Source organism: Artemia sp. Qi Xiang Cuo, chromosome 18, assembly GCF_049724085.1.
Source record: "Artemia sp. Qi Xiang Cuo chromosome 18, ASM4972408v1, whole genome shotgun sequence".
In the NCBI taxonomy this organism is placed as follows: Eukaryota; Metazoa; Arthropoda; class Branchiopoda; order Anostraca; family Artemiidae; genus Artemia; species Artemia sp. Qi Xiang Cuo.
The window spans coordinates 49,944,629-49,962,749 of NC_142811.1; the positions used below are offsets into that span (position 1 = coordinate 49,944,629).

General features: G+C 37.6%; 1 protein-coding gene across 3 annotated transcripts in view; it reads left to right on the plus strand.

Moving 5' to 3' along the window:
- The window catches only part of LOC148941600 (uncharacterized), a 140,757-nt gene that overhangs the window by 22,289 nt on the left and 100,347 nt on the right, over positions 1–18,121 (plus strand). For all 3 annotated transcript variants that reach the window (XM_089104344.1, XM_089104342.1, XM_089104343.1), the window contains one exon: positions 9,333–9,519. In XM_089104344.1, coding sequence (XP_088960470.1) covers positions 9,333–9,519 — 187 coding nt within the window. The remainder of the gene's footprint in view (positions 1–9,332; positions 9,520–18,121) is intronic.

Below are 18,121 nucleotides of genomic sequence, written 5' to 3' on the forward strand. Positions count from 1 at the left end.
ACTTGCGTAACTTACAGCCCTTGCACCAGGGGCTAGAGGTTGTGAGCCACGGGGGTACAGTTATGAAACTTTTGAACTGTTTTAAATAAAATGGTCATCTCAAAATTATCGATCGGAAGTATTTGGGGGAAAAAGGGTGGGGTGGAAGCCCTTTGATTACTTTTAACTCTTAAAAAGTGCACTGTAACATTTTATTTTAAATCGCACGAGCAACCCCCCCCCCCCCAAAGTTCATACAAAAATCTATTCCATAAAAACCTTATGCATTAACATTGAGTAACTAGCTTAACCTACAGCCCTTGCTTCAGGAGCTACTGGTGGGATTGTTAACCCCAGAGGCACGGCCGGAAAAAAGGCGATTGAAACGATTCGGCCCAATGGGGCCACAAATTTGAAAGGGTCCCATGCCACCATAAAAATGAACATTTGATTTTCGAAATTGTGAAATATTCTTAACAATTCCAGTAAGCGTTGCTTCTTGAGAGAGATCATTTTCCAGGCTAAAACCAATAAGAAATATTATTTGATATCAACAATAAATCAGAATAGACTAAATATTTTAGCAATAATTTTAACTGAAAGTGAGACACAAGGAAAATAGATTTGAAAACCGGCTTAGAAGCATTAACAGAACAAAAAGTTAGAAATATGTAAATTCACATGCCCATTTTCGGTGATGTAAACTTCAAAAGGCGTTTTCAGCAGTTCCATAATATCTAGGGAACACAAACGTAAATTAACGTTAGCACAAAATGGGTACAAAAAAAAGAGAAGAGGACAATACCGTAAGCTCAAAATGAACAAACTGGACCATCAATACTATTTTTTTGTATTTTCAGTACTTTTTAGTACTTTCAAAAAAGCTATTTATTCTAATTAAACGGCCTTTGTGATTCAGGGGTCATTCTCAAAGAATTGGAACAAAATTCGAACTTTAGCGTAAAGAGCGAGGTATTAATGAGGGGATGAAACCCCTCATATACGTAATATATTCTGTCCCATATAAGTTTTAATGTTGCTCCTTACTTTCCATTCAAAAAACTTATTTTTTATTTAATTTCTGATCGTTTTTTAAATAATATTGAGAAATCCGATGCCCCCTTCATGGAAAATTCCCTTTCTCCATGAAAATATACACCGTGGAAAGATCCTCCCACGTAACCCCTGACGCCTCCTCACCAGAAAAAATCCTTCCTGAAAACGTCCATATTTGAAAAAAAATATTCGTTTGCTAAGCAGTTCCTAAACAAAGGATCAGCAGAGAAATTGATGCTCGGTCTTGCATTGATTCTCCCGATCTGTACCGCCCTGCTGATATACCCAGGGTTCCCACTGATGCACTTTTACAGAAAAACAGTCGATATTGCGTTAACCAACAAATGTTTTTCGTTTTTTGCAGCAAGTGTATGCGTCATGACAGTTCAACGGCTGCGTTGAAATATTTTTACTGAGTCGTTGAAAATCGTAGTAACTGAGATAACTGAGACCACTAACAGTGTTGTGGGAAGTGCTTTTAAAACGTAGTTAATTACAAATACAAATTATTCTTACCCTACAGTAATTAATTAGTGATTGGAAATACCTTGTCAGGGAAGTGATCTAATTACAAAATTACGAAATTACAAAATGCAGACTTAAGATACAAATTACTCTATCTACAAAACACCATTTTTCTTAAAGCGTACTGTTTGTTGTAACGTCTCCCCTCGTCAGACTTCATGTTTGAATATAATCATTTAATGGAGACCCACTACCTATAAATAAAGCACATAAACAAAAAGCAAAATACAAGCAAATAACAAAAGCAATAAAAAGCAAGCAAGCAAAAGCAATATATTTCATCTTCCTTCTCGATGTAGAAATATTTTGGATCATAAGCAGACTGGCTGGCAGTGGTTGTAATTGTCGCAGTCTATGCTCAAGTTCATGCGAACAGGTGGTTTGGAAAGTCTACCAGAGTGAGTGGTTCTTCCCTGGAGTGTTAGTACTTGTGTTCTAGTTTCAGGGGGTATTCCTGTGCAAGGAGAGAGCTCACCTCTTTGACTCAATACTTCCCTTTCTTTCTCTTCCCTAATGATTTGTATTTCAACCTTGTTGCTACTGCTAGGCATTCCAGCATTGGAACAACCTGTAACAGGCATTACCCCATCACCCTCTGTTGCTGCTTTATTTGGGCGTATGTCTTTTTCTGGGTACTGGTTAAAATATCTGGCCTTTGCTGGATATGTTGGTGTAAGTGCTGACTCGGTTGTAACTGGTTCAAACCTGGGATGTAGGTAGCGTCTGTTTCTACGAAGCAAGCTGCCGTCTTCCATATGTACCATAATTGAGCGCTCTGGCTGCTTCAACTTCTTTTCTACCACACCTTTGTGCCATCTACTACTCTCATCAAATTTCACCCACACTTTTTCTCCTGGGCACAATTCTTTCAGCTCCTTGGTATTCCTATTGTGAGCACTCTTTTGTTTAGCTTGAGCTTTCTCTCTGGCTTACTCACAAACATGTTTTGTGATTGTTTTAGTCTGCAGCTGTGATGGCAGTGCTGGAATCATTGACCGTGTCTTTCTGCTCATAAGCAGCTATACTGGTCAATATGCTCCATCAATTGGAGTGTTTCGGTACTCTAGCAATGCAATATATGGATCTGTTTGACTTTCTGAGGCTTTTGTCATTATCCTTTTGCAGTCTAGACTGCCTTTTCACTCATCCCATTTGATTGGGGGTATCGGAGGCTTGCTGTGATGTGGTTGATATCCCAAGTTTCTGTAAAAACCCGAAACTCTTCTGAGCTGAATTGTGGCCCATTATCTGAAGTGATCTGATCTGGTATACCATATCTTGCAAAATCTATTTTGAATTTTGAGATCACTTGTTGTGAATTTGAACTGGCAAGCTTATCCACTTCGAAAAATCGACTTTAATAGTCTATGGTGAGGAGATATTCCCTGCTTCTAAATGTGAAAATATCCACACCCACACGTTGGAATGGATACTGGGGGACTTCTGAGGACGCTAGTGGCTCTTTCTGTTGATTCATTTGATGTCTGGAACATATTTCACATCTAGAAACTATTTGTGTAACATCTTTTGTGATGTTAGGCCAAAATACCAAGCTACGAGCTCTTTCTTTAGTTTTCACAATTCCACTATGTGAAGAATGAAGCTGTTGTAGTATATCTCCACGAAGTGTCTTGGGCTCTACAATACGTTGGCCTTTCAGTATAATACCATTGTTTACAACCACCTCATCTCTGTAGTTCCAATATTGTAGGATTATAGATGGGACTTGTCTTCACCCAAAAGGCCAGCCAGATTCAATGATATCTGACAGTTTTTCTAGCTCGCTATCTCTCATCGTTTCCTCACGGATATTCTCTAGTTTGTTTCTGCTCACAGGAAAATCCCTAAAGAATGCATGAATAGCTACTTCTCGTTCGATTTGGATTTCTTAGTCTTGATCTGATAAGTGCATCCGTGATAAGGCATCTGCTACAGGGATCTCTTTGCCTGGGCGATACTGAAATGATAGTTCATATTGCTGGAGCACTTGCCTCATTCTTTGCAATCTGGGTGGTGCTCTGTTTATAGGTTTGGACAAAATTGACTCTACTGGTTTGTGCTCTGTTGTCCGAATTATCTTTCTACCACAAATGTATTGGTGGAAATGTGTACAGGCAAATACAATGCCCATCAGTTCCTTTTCTATTTGAGAGTACTGCTTTTCAGTATCACTCAGAGACCTGGAAGCAAAGGCTACTGTTGAATGGTCTACAATCAGCTGAGCACCAAGTCCATGTTGTGATGCATCTGTTCTACCACAGTGCTTTCAGTATCAAAATATGCAAGATTGCTGCAAATGGCTTCCTGGATTCTGGCTCTGACCTGGTTGTGTACCGCTTTCCATTCAAACTCCTTGGCCTTTCCTAATTCCCGAAGTGGTTGGTTTAAGGTAGAGAGGGCAGGAATATATCTTGACAGATAGTTGAACATGCCTAGAAGAGTCTGCAACTCATCTTTGCTTTTTGGACCTGGCATTTCCTTGATCACTCTAAGTTTGGAAGGATCAGGTTTCATACCTTCTTTTGTCAGTATGTGACCAAAATAGGGGATAGCTTCAGCATCAAACAGACACTTTTCTTTATTGAACTTGATGCCTTTCTCACCAGCCCTTTCCAGTACTTTCCCCAGCTTCCTATCATGCTGTTTTGTACTGCTACCCATTCCAGCAACATCATCAACAATCAGTCCAAATCCAATATCAATATCTTCAAATGCCTTTTCCATCCGTTTTTGGTACTCATCCTGAGCTGATATGAGCCAAAAGAATATCTCTTGAATCTTTATCTTCCAAATGTGGCATTGAAAATGGTTAAATCAGCAGACTCCTCATCCAAAACCATTGACCAATAGCCATTTCTAGCATCAGTCTTGAAAAATCACTCTGCTCCTGCACATTTTACTGCAATATCGTCAAAACTAGGAATAGGGTGATGTGGACGTTTTATGCATTTACTCAAATCTACAGGATCCAGGCAAATCCGGATTGTACCATCTGGTTTCTTAACCAGAACAATGGAATTGACCCAATCTGTTTGTTTCTTCACCTTTTCTATGATGCCAAGGTTTTCTAGTCTGTGAAGTTCTTCTTTTAATTTTGGTTGAAAGGCACAGGGAACTCTTTTAAGTGGCTGGACAGTTGGAACTGACCCTTCCTTTAAGTAAATGTGATATATTCCAGGTAATGTACCAATACCATGGAATACATCATCATACTTCTCAAGGATCTGTTGCACTTCAGGTCTGATTGAACTCTTATAGGGTACCTTATCACATGATGGGCTGAGCACAAATTTTATCAAGTTCATCTGTTCACTTGTTTGTCGACTAAGTATTGGACCTTTGTTGGTTTCCACAACATGAAATGCATGGGCCTGTGGTTCTCGGTGCTTATACTGAATCACCATTTGTGGAATTCCAAGTACCTTTAGGCTGCATAGGCTATAGCTTGTTAGGATATCCTTACTGGGAATCAAAGTAGGCCTTGGTTTCCATGACTTAATTATGTTTGTTAGAAGAATGTTTGCATCAGCTCCTGTATCAATTTTGAAGTTTATGTCTTGGTGGTGTTCAGGTAGGTTAACTATAATCATTGGCTTTTGCACTGAATCAATTCTAGAGTCACAAGATTCAATGAAGAACTGGTTATTTTCTTCATTCTGAGTGGGAAAACCTTCAATTTCGTTGACTGACCTGCTTTTGCAAACCTTTGCAAAATGGTTTGGCTTCTGACATTTGGCACAGATTTTTCCTTTTGCAGGGCATTTGTGTTCATGGGAGTATGCATTCCCACAGAAGTGACAGATGGATGTCATTGTCTTTTGTAACACCTTTTGTTTCCGTATGACTTCCACTTATTGTTTTAGAGAAATGCTTCCTGGTTTGTTTTTCATTTTTGCATGGGTCTCCACTACTGTTTCAATTGCTCGACTTATTTCAATGGCTTTTATTAGTGTCAGTGTTCCACCTTGACTTAAAAGTCTTTCTCTTATCCTGTCACTCTGCACACCAAATACCAATCTATCTCTCACCATTTGATCTGAACTGTTTCCAAAATCACAATCTAGGCCCAATAGTTTTAGTGTTGTCACATGTGATTCAATTGTCTCTCCTTCTTTTTGATTTCGTTGTGGAAATTGAATCGAGAGAAGATAGGGTTTGAGATGGGTTCAATATGCTCACTGAATTTTTTCAGATATACATCCACTTAATTCTTTTCTGTTTCTGCAATTTTAAATGTGTCAAATATATCTCACCCTTTTTCTCCAACCCATATCAACAAGTATGAGCACTTAACACTTTCACTTTTTCCAGACAAAGGTCCTGTAAACATCAATTCAGCATGTTGGCAAAACTGCTTCCATGAGGTTTTGAGATTGTTTAATGTACAGTCAACTGTGGGGCACGGTGTGCTGTCCATTCTGACACCATGTAACCTATTCCCTCGTCAGACTTCAGTTTTGAATATAATCATTTAATGGAGACCCATTACCTATAAAGGAAGCACATAAGCAAAAACAAAATACAAGCAAATACTAAAGGCAATAAAAGCAAGCAAGCAAAAGCAATATATTTCATTTGTGATGAAAATTCTTACAAAATTCATTATCAAATTAGGGAGTTTTCTTTCAACAAAACAAGTTTCTCAAACTTCTTAACTCCAAACTGACTCTGCTTTGCAGTGAAAACCGAATCCTAAACAGAAAAAAGACGTACTACTGGAGCAGATCATGCATGACAGTATTGAACTTCTAGAAAACTCTTGCAACGTCTCGATATTCTTTCAAGGACTCAATGGAACGGTTTTTATCTTCCATGAGCCTCAATAACTGAACTTTCATGTTACAGCCAAATGAAGCATCTGTGCTTGTTCTAACGCCATCACTGTCGAAAGCAAAAGAGTCATCAGAATCAATCAACGTCACTTTGATGTTCTCGGTATCACAATCAGTTAACTGATCATCAGCTTTGGCTGCCAAAATTGGTTGCATTTTATCTCAAATTGCATCAATGATTCGTTCACGGATATATCCTAGTATTCATCTTCCCTTGAAATCAGATGGCGTCCACTAGCTATTGCTTGCTCCTGAAAACTAGGTTCACTTAGCTGCATTGTAGAAGCGTGTGCAAAGTCGCTATCTGAACCATCCAAGGTCTCTCCCACGAGAGTATGTGAGTACTTGATAGAGGATCTTAGTTTCATGTCAATCATTTTCTTTCTTAGTGCAATTAACGTGAGCAACAGCATTACCAGAAAACAGTTCTTGTCCCTCAGCAGTATGCCAAGTGCCCTGATAACATGGTCAGTTATCTGGTATGCTTTTAATGAGAGTCAAGCTCAATCACTTTCAACTTTGGTTGGTTTAGTTTGGTGTAAACCTGCCCAATCTCGTCTCGCACTTCGGCAATCCAGTTCAAAATGTCATGTCAAGAATTCCACTGAACCAAGTCTTGCACAAAGTTTTGAAAGCCTTTTTTTTTACAGTCACAAGTGGCTGCATTTCTTGAATTGTGTTGTCGAATATGAGATCATCAGTTTGTCTCTGATAAAGTTTACTTGGAAAATTCTCAAAGGATTTCTTTATCTAGGAGGCTGTTCTGTTCTGACTTCAGAACCCAAACTGCTGCAAATTAGTATAGCGGTAAGGAAGTAGACGTCCAAATCCTGTTCTTCAGGCTTACATGCAGTGACACATCTTAACTTGAAAATTATTAACCAAGATTTTGGATAACTTATAATAAAATATTTAGCCCAAATCACATTGCAGTTTAAAAATCCACACTTTAGTCCGAGTCTTCTAAAGTTATTCTGTTGTATACTGCATCCAAAAGAGCCACAAATTATTATTATCTGAATTAAAAGTTGCTCCTCAAATCTTGTTTTTAATGTAGAAGGAATAAGTTTAAAATTGCTTAATTAACCTCTCAGCTTTGGGAGAGAAAAGACTTGCTATGAAAAGAGTAACAACGAGTACCGTAGTAAGAAAAATGGCATTTTTTTGTAAATTTTTTTTTAAATTTTTTTTGTAAATGTAAATGACATTTACAAGTCTATATGCCATGAGAAGTTGTGAAGTTAATCATTTTTGTGCTTATCACCTGTCTCACTTCTACGCAAATCTCTGTTTTGAACCGATTTTATTGTTTGCCGGATAAGAAGTAAAAGACTAAGTATAAGTATAGACTAAGTTTAAGTATAAGTATAAGACTAGTAGTATAGTCTTTAAGTAAAAGTAAGATAAATATAAGCATAGACAAAGATTTTAATGACTTCTCAAAAACAGCTTTTCCGCTTATTTTTTTTATATACTTAAACTATTATAGACTAGTGTAGTCTATACTTAAGCTAGTATAGACTAGTTTAAGTATAGACTAAGATTTTAATTACTTCTCAAGAACAGCTTCTCCGCTTATTTTTTTGTTATATACTTAAACTATTATAGACTAGTATACTCTATACTAAGACTAGTATAGACTAGTTTAAGTATAGACTAAGATTTTAATGACTTCTCAAAAACAGCTTCTCCGCTTATTTTTTTATATACTTAAACTATTATAGTCTAGTATAGTCTATACTCAAACTAGTATAGACTAGTTAAAGTGTAGACTAAGATTTTAATGACTTCTCAAAAACAGCTTCTCCGCTTATTTTTTTTATATACTTAAACTATTATAGTCTAGTATAGTCTATACTCAAACTAGTATAGACTAGTTAAAGTGTAGACTAAGATTTTAATGACTTCTCAAAAACAGCTTCTCCGCAAATTTTTTTTATATACTTAAACTATTATAGTCTAGTATAGTCTATACTCAAACTAGTATAGACTAGTTAAAGTATAGACAAAAATTTTAATGACTTCTCAAAAACAGCTTCTCTGCTTATTTTTTTTATATACTTAAACTGTTATAGACTAGTATAGTCTATACTTAAACTAGTATAGACTAGTTTAAGTATAGACTAAGATTTTAATGACTTCTCAAAAACAGCTTCTCCGCTTATGTTCCACCTAATTTTAGCGCCCTGGACTTTTTGTGACTTAGATATTCCCTATTTAGTTTAATTTTGGTACACACAGTCCAGTTCAGTTAAAACACTTTAAAATGCTTTCCTCAGTTCAAAAGACCAAGTAATAATAATGACGACCAATAAAATTTTTGCCTTGGCTACTGAAGTTTTGCTGTGTTTACATACACCTGCTCTACAAACATAGCTGGCCTACAGTACAGTGTTCGTATAAGTCTTCATCTAAATTAATATCTTAAAAACCTAACTATACAAAATGCAGTCTGAAAAAAATAATGAATGCTCTCGAAAGCAGTGTTTGATAAGCGAGACGGTTTAGAAATATTGGAAAAAGTTAATTGGTATTTAAATAGAGAAAAAAATTAAATACGTATTTAAGTTACTTTATTTAATTTGTAATAAAATATGTATTTAATTACATTGAAAGGTATTTAAATACTTGTAATTAATTACTTCCGCAACTGGAAAATATCATGTTTATCAGAAATTTTTTATTAATATTTGACAAATAGCATGAGGGTCATGTCCTTTTAATCCATGATTTGGATCCTCAGTGGCCGGGAGGACATTTCCAGCGAAACAAATACAAACGACAACAATTATGTTTATATTTGCCATTGCTTGCCTAGGCTAATACAGGTTAGCCCTTTGAATATTTTTTCCTTTTTTTGTATTCTAGAACTTGATTTAGCGTGTTTCTATGCATTTGCTGTTTAAATATCTCATAATATTTTTTGCGCTTTAACGGCAGCAGTGAACCGTTTCTGTGCGAACATTGTTATTTCCCAGCATCTGCTATCCGTGAGCCGTTTCGTGTTAAACAAGAGATCGCATCAATGGGAGCAAGGGTTATCCTTAAGATCTATCTAGCAAACGGTTTTGGACCATTTATTTGGAAGTGGGGATATGTCAAGTCGGCTGTGGCAAACCAAAAGGCGGTAAGTGACATTTTGTAAGTTTTACAGGAGACGCGAAAAACGTTTTAAACAAATAACCCAATTTAAAACTAGGAAAATAAGTTGCTGGGAATCATTTCTGAACATGAGCATACGTAATTTTTCGTGCTGAATCGCGCGGTGCTTTCAAAAATCCCACTTTCCATTTACTTTTGACACTTTTGTCACTTCTCTCCTTTTGTTGCGTTGTTTTGTCGCGACCAAAAGGAGGTATGTGCCATTTTTCCGTTTAAATTTAAATGCGAAAAAAATTTAACTTTTGACAATGTTTTCAGCGATTAAACTTTTTTACCGACATTTTTTTTCTTGCTCACTGAATAGGTCATGTTGAAAACTACCCTTTCTGATGCCACCCACGCCTGTGAGTGGGACGCAGAAAGCAGGGGTCAAAATTTTGCAGGAACTTCTCCTATGTATGGCATTCTCAAAACCATAACTTCAACTATTTTAATGTAAAAGAACGTATAAAAAGATTTTTCGGTTATTTGGAAACTGACCAAAAAACAGGAACAACATTCGATTTCAATTAAACTTTTAGGAACTCAAAAAAGCAAACATCATTATAGTCCATATTGTTCTTCACATCCCTCAAAAGTGAGATCAGCTGATGCTTTGTCTTCCATTGGTATCTTTTTTCAGAATTCTCTGGATCTCTGGTCTTTCGTGTGTGGTACCAGCTTTGTCATGATCTCACCTTTTTTCGAGGCATTTATTCCCCTTGATTGTTTCAGAGACTTTGGCAATCCTTTACCAAGTTCTTTCTTCGCTGCAACTGTAAGGAAATCGTAAGAGACAAGCTCCTGATCAAAATCCTTACGATAAATTAAAGAGGATTCACTTTTTTTGAACATAACTTCAACTATTTTCTGTAGCAGCACTGGTTGGTTATCTTTCCTTTTTTTTGGAGGACTTTTCGTTTTTACACTCGCGAAAGTCACTGATGCAAAGCTCCCTGACGTGAGTATTTTCCCTGGAATCTCCCATCAGCTTCTTCAAAGCGCCGAAGTCCTCAAAATTTCTGTTCTTCCTAATTTTAGCCTCAAAAAGTCCCTGGAGTTCATCGGCAGACATGTGAGTATGACCCTTCGTCAAATACTTGATGGTGATCTTGGCGGGTTCCCAGGGTTCGCTCGAAATCCTCACTAGTATAGAAAACAGAATGTAATTTTTGTTTTGTCCACTACAGTTGTCGGCATAAAATATGAATTCATCTATGTCCCTATGCTCGTCAATAAGTGCATGATAAGCTGAAGCAACTGCGTCCGTACTTCTTCCGTAAGTTGTCACTTGCCAGACAATACAATAGACTGGAAGAGGAGCCGACCCCGTGGTTCGGCTTTTTGCAGGCACAAACGTCTCGTTGAACATACCAGGCGGGCTCATGAAAAAAGACTCCTTAACAGCAGGCATTATTGGGAGTATTAGAACTTTTTGCATCATAGTCTAGTCTACAATCATAGTCCAGTTTTCTTCTTTTCTTCAGACAGTAATGAAAGTGACGAAAAATTCCCGGTGTGGACGACCAAAAGGCAATAAGTGACAACTGGAAAACTTGTTTTACTGTTATCCATGGCAGCCCAAAAGTACAGGACTTGCCCGTCGGTGAACTTAACTCCTTTTGGCCTGCAAGACAGCCCGAGAAATGCACATAACGCCTTTTTAACGGATCACAAACCTTTGGATATCTCGGGAATGAAAGGAGATACGTACACTCTGAATAGATCAATCGATCGAGCGTGTTCTGTTTGGTGGGGATAGGGATAAAACTGATTTTTCAAGAACATGTCACTTACCGCCTTTTGGTTTGCCACAGCCGAAGTTCGACCTTTAGTCGCCAAAGCTATTAATTGCCAATTCAAATGTGAAGTAGTAATAGTAGTAGCAGTAGTATTACTGCTACTGCTACTACTACTACTACTAACAACTCACCGCATCACCAAGCCGCCTGAGACCAACAGAGCTGCGCACGCTCCTCCTCCATCCCAATCTATTCAAAGCCTCTCTCTTTACACCCTCCCAGGAAGTTCCCATTTTCTTTAAGTATTTCGTTAGGACATCCTCCCACCCCCACCACAGATGACCTGCTTTCCGTTTATCCCTAGGCGGTTGGCCAAAGAGGACAATCGTCAGCAATGTGTCATCCATCATACGCAGAATGTGCCAAAGCCATCTCTACTGTTATCTCGTTATAGCCCTAGAAAGTGCGATTGACCCACACTTTTTGTGCAGCCTACTGTTTGAAATACGGTCAGTCAGCCGGGTACCAAGAACAATTCGCAAACAATTTCTCTGGAAACATCTAGCAAATCTTCATCCGCTTTTCTGAGCGCCCAAGCTTCAGAGCCATATTTGACCACTGTCATCATTTTAACTTCCAATATTTTAAGCTTGGTTTGCAGACTTATCTTCCTATTGTTCCAAACTTTTTTAACTATGAAAAAACACCCTGAGCCTTGGCTATTCTATTTTTAACATCTTCTCTGTTCCCACCGTCTTTACTAATAATACTACAAGATACGTGAAGCTGTGTACCTGATCAGTCCTTTCATTACCCAACGTCACCTTTTCATCTTCACTTATTCCTAGCCTTAGTGACTTAGTCTTCTTAACATTTATTTTCAAGTCTATTCCAGCACCTTGGACTCGCAAGACCTCTAAAAGTTCATTCATTTTGCACATACTTTCATCTAGGATGCTTCAATCATCAGCATAATCTAAGTCCAGGAGAGTAATCGTAATATCAGGCCTCCCCATTTGGTTCCTTTGTGTTCCATTGCCTTTTCTTTGCTTCTTAAGACAAATCCATCAAAATGATCCATATAGAGAGGGATAGAACACAACCCTGCTTAACTCCTGATTTAATACGAAACCAGCTGCTAACCTCATTTCCTACTTTAACCGCAGCAGTGTTATTCTCGTACATAGCACTAATCACTTTAATGCATTTGTCTGGCATACCATACAAGGATAAGGACCTTTGCTAAAGCTCTTCTATCAACAGAGTCAAACTTTTGCTAATAATCTGTAAAAACTGAGGACTGAAGGTGTTTGATAACTCAAGCACTATTCAATTTTTAACCTAAGAATTAAAATTTGGTCGACACACCCTCTACTTTTTATGAAACCACACTGTTCTTCTCTTAAAACTTTGTCTACATCATCTCTCAGTCTAAGAAGTAATTTGCTAAGTAATTTGCCACCCACAAAGACTAGACTAATGCCTCGATAATTACCACACTCACTCTTATCATTTTTCTTATACAGTGGTTTAATTAAGGTTTCCTAAAATCTCTAGCTACTTCCCCTTTTTCAAAAATCATGTTCATAATCTTCAGTTACTTATTTCTAACTCCAGAGTCGAAATATTTAAGAAACTCATTTACCACACTATCAGCACCCGGAGCCTTATCAATTTTTAATCCTTCGCTGATTCTTCCTCTCAAAACAAATCTTTATTCACATCCAAGATATCACAAACTTTTTCATTTTCTTCTATATCTTTTCCTGCAACTCTTTCTCGGTTTAGCATATTTTCAAAATGTTCTCTCCATCTCTCTTTAACACTTTCCTTATCACTAATTGTGGGCCCGTTCTTATCTTTGACTTGGACAAGTCAAGATTGACTACTCCCTCTCAATTTATTAACATGCCAGTACAGTGTTTTACTATTATGCCGTCTAGCTGCATCCTCCAGATCCTCGGCAATTTTATCCATGGCCTACACTTCACACCTCCTTAGTTCATACTTCAATGCTTTCTCCACTTTCTTTACATTCCTTTTGTTTTATGTGATCTATCACACCGATAATTCTTGTACAAGCCCCTTCTCCTCTTTCTTAAACATAAAGCTTTTTCACTAATATTCCTAGCTGCGGTCCTAACTTCCTTCCCAAAGATCAACAACTTCACAATTTGTATTCGTAAAATAATTCCATCCATTTTCCACGTTGTCAAATTTTAAACTCTCTAATTTAGTATTCAACTGTTTCTGGAAATTTTATCTCAAATCGCCATCCTGGGGTCTACCATCATCACAACTTCCTGGGAGGTATTTATCCTTCCGAAATTTTAGTTTTAAATTAACCCTTGACACTACCAGATGGTGATCTTTACTTTTAGCATCAATAACAGCACTCCTATATACACTAGTATCTTGTATTGATCCTGCCCTTCTTCGGTTTACAATAACATAATCAATAAGGTTTGCTGTCTTACCATCATGTGAATACCATGTTAACTTATGGGCCATTTTATGACCAAACACTGTTTTGAGTAGAGATGCCTCGGGAGGTCCCACGATTCACCCCTGCTGCCACATACAACTTTTTTTTAATGCTGAAGGGACGTGAATCAGGGAAAGTCCGACAGTGGGGTAAGTCCGATACCGACCTTCAATTTGTCTATGGGGTCCATTGTATCATGGGAGGCTTTCATATTTTCTTCCATGGTAAGTAGCAGTAGGCAACAGTGCCATCAACTTCTGGCAGAGTTAGCACGCCTTCTGTTCAGAGGGTTTTGAAGTTTTGGACAGCGTTTTTAGGAACACAGGTAACTGACTTTACTTTAACTTATGCAGATTATAAAGTAAGAGAGATAGAGAATTTTTTTTTTATTTCTTAGAAACTAGAAGACCAGGAGCATCTTCCTGATTTTTTAAAAACAAGCTAATGTTATTAGTTGAACAGATAAGAAGGGGTGTCGGTCTTACCCCCGAAAAAGCCCATCTGGGGAAAGTCCGACATGTTGGTCTTACCCCTACGGGGGAAGTTTGGCTGGGGTGTCGGACTTACCCCATGTTGCAAGATAAGATATTTTTAAATGGTGGAACAGATTCTAAGCTTTAGATAATAAAGGTTGAAGCCAGTAACCATCCTTAGATGGCTCTACTAACTTAGTGGAATGTAGTGTTGTGTTGATCACATTCATGTATTGCAGTTCTGTGCGTGTACTTGTTTATCTTTCTCCCTTGTAATTTTTTTTGTCTTAACCTTTACTTGTGACCTCCCGTGTAAAGTGTAGCAAAGTAGAAATGCTACTTGGCTTGTATCAAATTTGTTGGCAGATTTTGTCTGAAAATACCCTTTTTTACATATAAAACAATTTTTGCTCAAAAGGTGTCAAAACACAAGTCGTGCTCTGCCATGCAAAAAGTGGGATAGCATAGTAGCAATGCTACTGGACAGTTTTCATGGCCTAGTAAAATTTGTTGGCATTTTTTTTTCAAAAATACCAGTGCTTCCACTATCCCCAAATTTTTGGGGCTTTCCCCCAAAATCTGTCTTCTCATAAACATTCTCAAAATCGGTTCCCCCCAAAATGCCCTTTCTTTCAGGGTTGCCACCCCTAGTGATTTATCACTGACGACAATCCACCCCTAGTAACTATTACTTTCACTTGACTTGAAATAATTTTTTCCACTATTTTCAAAAGTTTATGTCTCAATTATTTACTACACATCAAAAACCAGACATAGATCATTGAATTACTGACCTTTCTTCCCATGCTAGTAAAAGTATACTTGACCTTTTTTATAGTTGTAGTACAGTGATCAATGAATATTAAGAATGCAGTTGGGTGTGTATTATTTTTATAATACCAATATCATTGGAGTGTACAACTCAATCCATAAACTATCAGCAGTAAGCTATATACTGTATACTTGAGACTTTGAATACTATACACCATTAGCAGTATTAGAGTAAATATGAGACAGTACTTTAATATGATTAAGAAAACTATTGATATTTCTAACCGCAAGCTATACTAAGTTACATTTGTTACTTTTCTGAAAATTTTACCTATAGAAATACTTCTTGCTCAAAAAAGCTGTCAAATCACGGATTTTGCTGCTAAAGTGTTGGCAGCTTTTGGAATTCTGCTACTGGCAGTTTTGGAATTTTTTGCACACCTGCTTGTGACAGGTTTTCTAATACATTCATCAATTCATTCATAATTCCCCTTCGAATAAATTCATCCATTCATTCATAATTCCTTTGTCTTTTCTAGATGCCTAGAAATTATGTTCGGAAAAACACAACGCGGGGTTGGAGAGACATATGATGCAACTCAACTACAAAACGCACTAAGCAGAGATATCTTCAAGAGAATGTCTATGCTACAGGCTTCGAAAGTATTTCAAACACCTTGCCTACGCCGCAGTATCTTATGAAGAAGACAAAGTCAAAAAAACAGTTTGTGGTGGAGGGAGGAGTCAAGTCATTCCTGCTGAAATAGAAAAGGATGTGGCTCAGGGTCTCCAAATACTTTGAAAAAGTGGGGCATAGGTCTCAGCAAGCAGGAATTTTTCAACCAAGTCCAAGACTATCTCATCAAGAACAAAAGTTCAAACCAAGATTTAAGGACAACCCACCTGGTCATGACTGGTGGTGAGGTTCAAGTGCTGAAACAAAATTTCACTAAAGAAACCAGAAAGGTTAGAAAACAAAAGACTTTTGCAGCAATCTGACCCCTTCATAATGTATGGTTTTTATGAGCTGTTGTATGAAACTGCCACGGCGATGGATATTGACAAGCCCCAGTGCTGGTTTAATTTGGATGAGACATCTTTCTACAGGGATCCCTGGCAACACAAAAGTTGCTGGAGCCAAAGGCTCACCAGCCACTCATAGAACAGGTGGTAATGGACGTGAAAATGAAAACATGGTTTGTATCAGTGCAAACGGAGAAAAATTCACACCTTTAATAGTTTTCTCTGCAAAGAATACCTGGACCTCATGGATACCATAGATGGAGCTTACCCTGGTACATCTTACTCATCTACCAATGAGGTGGATGACGTCTGAAGTCTCTTTATGAACTGGTTTTGAATTCAGTTTCTTCCTCATCTGTAAAGGGAGAGAGGCACTTCTCATCTTAGATGGACAAGCACCATGCTCTTGCAAGATTTCTCTTGTTCTTGCAAAGCTGCAAACGAAAATAACGTGACAATTCTCAAGCTACTATCACATGCATCCCACATGCTTCAACCTCTCAAATAAAGTGGTTTTCAGGGAGATAGTGTCTTATGATCAGAATCTCAAATGGCAGAGGAGCACCCTGGCAACATTCTGTCAAGGAAGGATTTGTGTCTCTTATCAAGGTATGGGATACCTATTTCACTCCTAGTCTGATTGAAAAGTCATTCCAAACAACTGGAATCTTTAAGATCTGAGTGTTCCAATGAGAGTAAACCCATCCATCAGTGTCATTAGTTGAACCTACGGATGTAAGACTATGCACAAGTAAAAGAGGCAAGAGGAAAATTCTGAGGCACATCTAAAGCGCCACTGTCAACACTGAACTAGAAAAAATTACCTTTTCTGTTACCTTTAGTCCAAGAGATTTGGCAACAATCAAAGAAAACTTGAAGATATTCTTCTTGACTCAATCAAGTGGCCCAACCTACCATCAGTTTCAGAATAGAAAAACGGAAGAAAGGGTAAGAGAGGCAGAAGTGATAACATCAAAAGAACATCTAGAGAGTGTAGAGGAAGAAAATCTGAAAGCAAAAGGCAAAGGGAAGAAGTTCAGATGGGAAGGGTATAAAATCGAAAAAAAAAATTTTCCTAAGAGGGAAGCCAATAGAGATATGGGTGATAGCAAAGATCAAGACATCAGCCTTGAACTTAGCTCTGATGAGGAAGATGATCAGAGTATTCAAGATACTATTCAAAGTGACAACGATGACAAGAGACACCCAGTAAGCAAAGATTGTTCCCAAGCTAAATGAGTACTATGCAGTTAGATACGATGCAAGGAATGATGAACAAGGTTACATAGGAAGGGTTCTAGACTTTCCTGATGAGGGAAAAGTTAAGCTCAAGTTTCTTCATAGCGAGCCTTACCCTCTTTCAATTGGCCAAAAAGACGATATCGATACTGTGGATGACAAATACATTGCAGGACCAGTAAACTTAGTGGGAAAACCGGACTATTTGAAATACCCCAAATCCGTCTAAGGTTATTTTTATTGTACAAGGCAGTTACTAGCAAGCGTCAGTAGATCTTTGTTTTATGCATACACGTAGCTTACAACATATATGAAGTAACTTTTTGTATGGAATTAAACCTGTAATTTATAGCAGTATATGTTTTTCTTTTTTAAAATGCAAGCAATCATTTACATTCAGTGATTTGAGCACCTTGGCTATGATACTTGTAACGTTTATCTGTTAGGTAAGTCCGACACTGTTGAATTCACCCCACAGCAACTGAAAAAAAAGTATGGTCTGGCCTTTTGATGCCAGTCAGTTTGACATAAAAATTGTCTGCTTATGGACTTATAGTGATTCCTCAATGCCCTTTAAGATGGTGAAGTCTGTATTATTTTTGACATATTATTTGAAAAAGCTATTAGGATATGTTGCACTTCCCCCAAAGCTGGGAGGTAAAAAATTAACACCAGCAGACTATAACATGAGACCTGGTGATGGGCTACAAGCAAAATATATGGGAAAATCAGAAAATGAATAATATGGGAAACTGTTGTAAAAAAAAAGGTTGATAGAAGATGATATGAGATACTCATAAAAAAATGTGAGTCAATTTAACAAAAAAAAAACATGTTAAGGTGTCGGACTTTCCC